This window comes from Montipora capricornis, chromosome 2, assembly GCF_036669925.1.
Source record: "Montipora capricornis isolate CH-2021 chromosome 2, ASM3666992v2, whole genome shotgun sequence".
NCBI classification, from domain to species: Eukaryota; Metazoa; Cnidaria; class Anthozoa; order Scleractinia; family Acroporidae; genus Montipora; species Montipora capricornis.
The window spans coordinates 20,908,941-20,916,440 of record NC_090884.1 but is presented as its reverse complement, the minus strand read 5'-3'; the positions used below and the strand labels follow the sequence as shown (position 1 = coordinate 20,916,440).

The 7,500-nt window shown below is 42.0% G+C and overlaps 1 protein-coding gene across 2 annotated transcripts in view; it reads right to left on the bottom strand.

Annotated features, from left to right (window-relative positions):
• Positions 1-7,500, bottom strand: part of LOC138039054 (recQ-like DNA helicase BLM) — a 112,783-nt gene that overhangs the window by 70,982 nt on the left and 34,301 nt on the right. For both annotated transcript variants that reach the window (XM_068885215.1, XM_068885216.1), the window contains one exon: positions 6,023-6,180. In XM_068885215.1, coding sequence (XP_068741316.1) covers positions 6,023-6,180 — 158 coding nt within the window. The remainder of the gene's footprint in view (positions 1-6,022; positions 6,181-7,500) is intronic.

Here is a 7,500-nt window from a genome sequence, read left to right as displayed (position 1 = left end):
ACGGTAAAAACGGCCGCAAACAGAATATCTGAACTAGTTAATCACACTAGATTCTGCATCACTGCATCTGTAAATATAGTTTTGCATTCGCTTAAGATCTCCTTATCCGTAAATATATATTTTTGGTAATTTGTTCTTAGTTGAGTAATAGTATCTTGTTTACAATGTCTCTTTTCTAAATTAAAAAAAATATTTGGTATTTTTCTCACCCTCATTATACCACTGAGATTTTGATCCCAGGATCGCACCTTTACAGTAGTTTGATATTCAAGTTGTGTCCATGGCCTTTGTTTTTGAGGGTCATCCAATGATACGCTAGATAACTGCTTTTCTAAAGTTGTATAAATCATCTGTTCAATTACATTTTGTTTCTTAGCCATTTGCTTTTTTTTTTAATTGCGCAGACAAGTAATGCAGGGAGACGATGATACCGATAATGGCTGAACAAAGCATTCGCAAGCTTGACCTCGGGGCTCTTATAGTGTGTGCAGGCCCGAACAAACAAGCGCTTGATCAAACTTAGGTTTGGCAGATTAATGCGCAGAGCCTCCTATTTGAACGGATTCATTTAGATCACTTAGGCAATCGGACAAGCCAGCCCAAACAGGCGATGCATATTCCAAGACAGAGTGTTCTAGGCTGCAGTACACTTGCAATACCTCTTGACTTGATAGACCTGATTTAACCAGAACCCTTAACACATATAGACGTTTGCGCGCACGTTTGACAATATAATTATTCACAATGACAGCTCCACGACAAGTCAGACGCAATGTACACCCCTAGTATCTTATGGGTAGAAACCTGCTCTATGGGCAAGCCATTGATGAATATTGGGGTTGTTGGAAAGGGCTTATACCTGAGGAACTCAATAAGCCATGTTCTGCTGAGAAAGTGCCGATTTCATTTGCTATTATTGGCAGCATACTGAATGAATACCTGTGAATGATCTCAACTATTGTTAGGTCATCTACATATTTTGCTCTTAGATTCCAGTTACTAGTTAACTAATTGCCACGTGGAATGACTGCAGGAGACAGTGCATTGCATAATGACAACCTCTGAGACCTATCGGACAGAAACGACCCCACCCATCTAACGAGGACCTCGTGAACACCCAGAGAACGTAATTCTTCTATCAGGACATTATGGTCCACAAGGTCAAAACCCAGCAATATTGGATAAGTTCTCTCACAATTCGTCCCTGATGCCATTTTTCAAGACTCTCCTTTAGGTCGTGCTGAACTCCCAAGAAATTAGAGCCATTATCACAACAAATCTCTTTCACTTCGCCTCTATGATTGATGAAGCGCGTCAGGCACATGACAAAATCATCTGTGTCCATTGAGTTAACAACTTCCAGGTGCACACAACGGGTAGTTAGACAGGTAAAGAGACAACACCAACGCTTTGCGGTCCCTCGGCCACATTTGACGCACAGGGGGCCGAAAGGGTCCATACCTGTGTATGAGAAAGGTGGTTCATATGCCATGAGCCATGCTTCCGGTAAAGGCGCCATCTGTTGGATCATGGGTTTAGCGAGGGCTTTCTTGCTTCTGATGCATCAGCTAAGGACTGAGCGAACCAGAATGCAAATTTGAGGAATCCAGAAGTCTTCCCGCAACTTGGCAGTCACATGCTCATGCCTCAGATGACCAATGAAATGATGGACATGATGAACAATCATCTCAGCTACAGCATGATTCATGGGCAGAATGATTTGTCGGCCCATGGCAGATTCGGATACTCTTTTCTGGCCGTGTCCATTGACTCTTAGTACTCCCTGGTCATCCAATCCGGGATTTAATGCTGCAATCTTGCTTGATGCTCTGATGGCACCATTTGACTTCAGATCCTTTATCTCCTGTGCATATGCTGAGCCCTGAACAACCTGCAACTGTAGCCACACTCAAATCATCAACAGTTAACCCTCCAGTCTGGACCTTCCCTTTATCTTTAATGAACTGCGTAAATCGTAAGAGCCATGCTACATTGCACCTAAGGCGGGTCCAATCTGAGCAGGTTATTATAAGGACTTGGAGAAGGTCTTCCATAGGATCTTTGATGAGTTAAAATTTCGAGCTTCCTTTCTTCGTTGCAACCGAATCAGGAGTCAGTTTCAGAGAGTGCACACGAGTTTCTTTCGTCAGTTCCAAATCTAAAAGAGGCACAGTTCTAAACTCTTGTTTCGGCCAGGAATGTTCTGGCCCCACAGAAAGTCAGGTCCACGAAGCCAACTGTGGTCAGCGGTCAGAGAAGATGGGGTTAATTCCCTTGACACAGTCTGCAGGATTGAAAGTCCCTGGCACATGATTCCAATAATGCATGGGTGAGTGCTCCTTTATTTCTTCAACTCTGTTGGCTACGAAGGTTTGAAGTCTTCGTTTCTGCTTCTTTAGATAGTGCAGAACAATCTCACTATCAGTCCATAAGAATGTCCTGTCAATGTTCAGTTCTAATTCTTCTCGCAGCATTTTACACACATGAGTTGCAAGTACTGCCACCTGCAACTCTAGTCTGGGAATACTGACAAACTTCACTGGTGCGTCTCTAGCCTTCCGCATGACGAGGGTACAATGAATCCGATCATCCGGGTACTCCGCTCGCAGATAGGATGATGCACCATACCCAACTTTTGATGCGTCTGAAAAGACATGGAGCTGCAACTTGCAGTCTCCCGGGTCACTATCTTGCAGAAAATAGGATCGCGGGATGCGCAACTGAGACAAGGAAGGTAGTTGAGTCTTCCATGATCTCCACTATTCACCAAGAGGCTCGTCCCATCCAACATTAGCCTTCCACAGGACTTGCACCAAACTTCTTGCAGCCAGCGCCAAAGGTGCAGCAAACTTTAGCGTGTCGAGCAAGGAACAACCAGCAGACAAGATGCCACATTTGGTCTTGGGGTGGTTGAGATGCCTTATTTTGAAGACGAGAGTATCCTCTCCAACAAACCAAAGTATCCCCAGTGCTCTTTCAACGGGCGGATCTTCCAAATCAAGGTTGAACCTTTGGTTGGACAGCTTGTCACTTGGAACTGTCTTAAGCACTTCCTTGAATATGACATAAACTTAGTCAGGTTGAAACTATCTTGGGCAAGGATGTCGACCATATCTCGGGCCAGGTGAATGGCTGACTGCTTATCATTCTCAGAAGGGTGAGCATCATCAACATAGAAATTTCCCTTTATAGCTGCTGTGACACTGGGGCTGAAGTCATCAGCATTGTCCAGCAACACGAAACTGCTTAGACCAAAACCATACCGAAACATGTGACCTAATCAATATCAATTTGCAATTCATTCATTCCGCCGCTAGTCGGCCCAAAGATAGAGCTCTATGGGTTTTGGGTCCTGGGATGACTCCAGAACTAGACTCTAATGGGACAAAAATGCGCTGTCAGATCTGATAAGAAGTTGCTGAGGTGCTCAGCAAGTATACCCGGGGAAGTTAAGGTGTCATTACGCATCTGATAAAACCAGTCATGAGAGTCCCTTTGCCCTGCAATTCCCTTGATCTCTGTCCACCAGCGTTTAACATTAGTGTCTTTCAGAGCGGCAACCTTGTTGTTAAAATAATTATGCTTACAGATCTTACATACATATTGCACATTGGCACACCATTGTTTATACACTCACAAATTTTTGCCATGAATAAAAAGAGCCTTCTGTTGCTTCTTGATTGGTCCTTTCAAGGTTTGTCACTTGAGCAGGACCCGACACCTTTCAGGGGAAGAAAACATGCCATATTTATTCAAGACATTAGACCATTCATACTGCCTTATCCACCTTCCAAAGTCGTTTATCCTACTTGGACGGAGGTATCTAGTGTACACATGTTGATTCGATGGGGCATGCTGATGTAGGGCGGTTAGAGGCTTTATCAATGAAGTGTAGTGGTCACTTCGGCCAAGTTTCGGTAGTCATAGCGGGGATGAAAATAAGTTCGGTCTATTAGTTAGGCACCAATCAAGAGTCCCAGTGTCCCTAGTCAACACTTAAGTTGTGTAAGACCAGTGGCATATTTCACCTGTCTCTCAATAATGCCGGTACTAAGAGAGATGAAATCGCAAAACAAATAACAACGAGGCTGTCAGGATGTTTACATAAAAAATGCGTCTGTGCTTCACTTCATGTGGTCAATCAGGTTTTCCACCAAGCCCTTGTTCGGGGGGTGGTAAACAATTCCTAGTACGATGACCGAGACTGCTCAGGGAATGCAATAAGGTCTGATTGTTAGCTGACGAGATTCTATCGCAGGAATTTCATAATCCCTTAACCTCTGACAAGGAGTGCAGCAGCTCACATAAGCACAGACACCAACACTGCCACTAGGCGAGTATTGCATCTGAAAACATTCTCGTTATTTGAAAATTAAAGTTGTCATTGAATAGCACTGCAACAGCAGCCTTTTCACTAGAACAGCAACTGAATAAGGGTTGATAGCCCCATTCAGCTTGCCAGTCGTGCATACTTTAGTACAATGGGCTTCTTGAATAAAGTGTATGGAACCAATTAAACATTTCCTGTCTCTTAAGCCTGTTCCCTAATCCTCTCACATTAATTGAACCCAGTTTCATCTCCATTTCCAGCATTTACATTAAAATGAATGTTGTTGACCACTTTCCTCCATAAGCACCTCCAGTTATTCCGAGTGTAAAATACATGCATAAAGCAATAATTGTGAAACATAAAACATAGAAAATAGAGTTACAGAACAATACCCCAAAACATGTTTAAAAAGAAAAGTAAGGCTTTGTAAGGCAGCGATGTAACTGCCGTGTCTTATTCCAAGTTGGTAGAAAGACATTAAGCGTCCACAATAATGTCAACAACCAAAGAATTAAAAAAACAGCTCCTACAGCTAATAAAAAAAGATCAAATTTAAAATTTAAAGCAATAATTTAGTCTCGGAAATTGCTAATACTAGGTAGTGACAATGGATATTCGAAGATTAGGCAAAGAATATCACGTATATTGAACTACGTCTATGAATAGCTTGTATGGTTCCTATCTGCTAAAAGCTGCACGCTTCCAACATTTTCGGGATGAACCTCTTGCAAATTTCAATCACTTGCCTTGGCAGGTCAACACCAATTCCTAAACCTTGTTTCCCCGCAATAGAAGAACAATGGGCAAAAACATTTTCACGATCTTTATTGCTCTGGGTTCTTGCTCTGTTTCCCAATTCTATGCACTCGTTGAAACTCTATATCACAGGCTTTTCTCATTCCCAATTTAGTTTGTAAAAAATTATACAGGATCTCAGTAGTATCTTCATCGGGAGTCTCTTCATAGATTCTGTAGAACCATAAATTTTTGCGGCTTTGGTACACTTCATAGTCTAAAAGTTGTAATCAAAGTTTGTTTGGTTCATCCTCGGTTTTTTCCCCCAGGCCTTTACTTTTGCTTGTTCCTCTTCAACGTCTTTGTTTAAGCTAGCCACGCTGTCCTTTAATATATTTATCTCGCTTGTTAAGTTTTTTAAATCCGCTCTAATTTGGGCCACTTAAATTTGATCTGCAAAACAGCATTTTGTCGACGGACTGTTGAAGAAAGCGAATTTGCGAAGTTATTGCATCAAGTTTCGATAACTTTGAGAGCGAAATCTTCAGCCAGGCTCAGTGCTGTTAAAACGACGCCTCTGTTCTCGATGTTAATCTCTTCTCCTCTTTTCTTCGCTTGAAATCAGGAGAATAACTGCTGCTCTTTCTACTTTTTCTTTTGATAAAAGAAAGCAATTCCATATGATAAAATAATAAATAATTTGGAAGATTTTGAAGGGAGCTCACACTTTCATGACTTCACAGATTCATGCTCCCTTTTAGGCTTGGCTAAATCTATATATTACTGCATGCTAATGCACTAATGGTTTACAGCGGCCAAAGACCTTAGAAATATAACTATTGTCAAAAATGAGCTAAACACAATAATCATTATGGAGATCAAACTGCCTTAACTCCATGACAGAAATGTAGGCATGTTCAGCTCCTGGAGAAACACAAACAGATGATATGTACTTACACAACCAATGACATTTGTGACATTCCCTCATTATCATTATCATGTGCACTAAGACAGTTTTCCTCTGGTGAAACTGGGGACCCACTGGGATAAAAAACATCAGGTAAAGAAGGGGTGCCTGGGTACGGACTATCATCATCACCATTATCACCAACAATCTGGAAAAAATACAACAACAAAAGTTTACATTGAGTGTGTTGACTGTAGTTAAATTTTTTAGACACCCTAAGACTTAGAAAATTCTCGCAATAACCCTGCTTTAATCATATCACAATGAAATTTGTCCCTTCTGAAGGAAGACAAGAACTCATTCCTTGAACAAGTCTAAAACATGTCGGCTAAGTGTTGCATCCTATGCCATTGTTTGTGCAGGTACAGGTCAGGATGATGGAAAGTACTGAGTGGCAGCAGCAAGACTTTCGACTTTCCCATTGGCAGATTTTTTTAGCAGACGGTTTGGAGGTACTGGTTCAGCCATAAAACAAGTGCTCAGATTCTCCACCATCAGAAGGCAGCAGTTTAGATCTGCTACAGCTTCCGGCATGAAGGTGCAAAGGGATTCATCATCTAGTTGACCTCCTGCCTGCCCAAGAAGTACAGACAGGATGGCGGGCATTGTCTTCATCTGCCTCTCCCAATACCAGCCATGTGGCTTGTGGACAGGACATTAAACTTGGGGTTTAACTTATTACAGTGTATGGTCCAGCAGAAAGCCACGAACTTGAGCCTAAGCCATGGATTTCAGAGCCTTCAACAGCTCCTTCTCAGCCCCCAAATGGTTGGTGCCCATTTTATTTGTCTGATGGGACCATGGCAGAACATAAAACGGCACAAGGGAGTCAAGAATAAGATGATTTTCAAGGAGGCAACAATTTCCAAATTGACGGCATGAGAATACATAAAGGAAAACAGGTCACCAAATCGTTTCAGGATCTTACTTAATGTACATATAAGTAGGGCCCAGAAAAGTCCATGCTGAAAAAAAAAAGGAGCTGCTTCTAGTCTGTTTTCCAGGCAATCTGCCAATCTTTGTAGATGTGGGGTGCTACTGCCGCACAGAGTCAGTACCATTTTGACTGCGAATCACTTAGCAGCATACTCTATCCTTGATGACTGCCGATGCTTTACAAGCAGAGGCATAAAACGATTCTTGCTTGGAAGAATGATTCTTACTGTATGGCACAGGAGCACATTTACGTGTAATTCAACCAGCAAAGAGTAAGATGCCTTGGCCATCCAAGAAAGAACCAAGGCAATAAAGGTTGCTTGTTTTTTTTTTTTCATGGTTATCTGACGTGTCCTCACAAGGTTTCTGGCCGTGTTCTTGTCCAACACTTTCATGGACAGCGGCATCTTGATTTCTTTGATAAAGACGTCCCTTTGAAAACACTTGATTGTCCATTAACTTCTGTATTATTGCCTATTTTGGTCTCATGATAGAACAACAGCCATAATGATGATGATCATTAATAAGATGA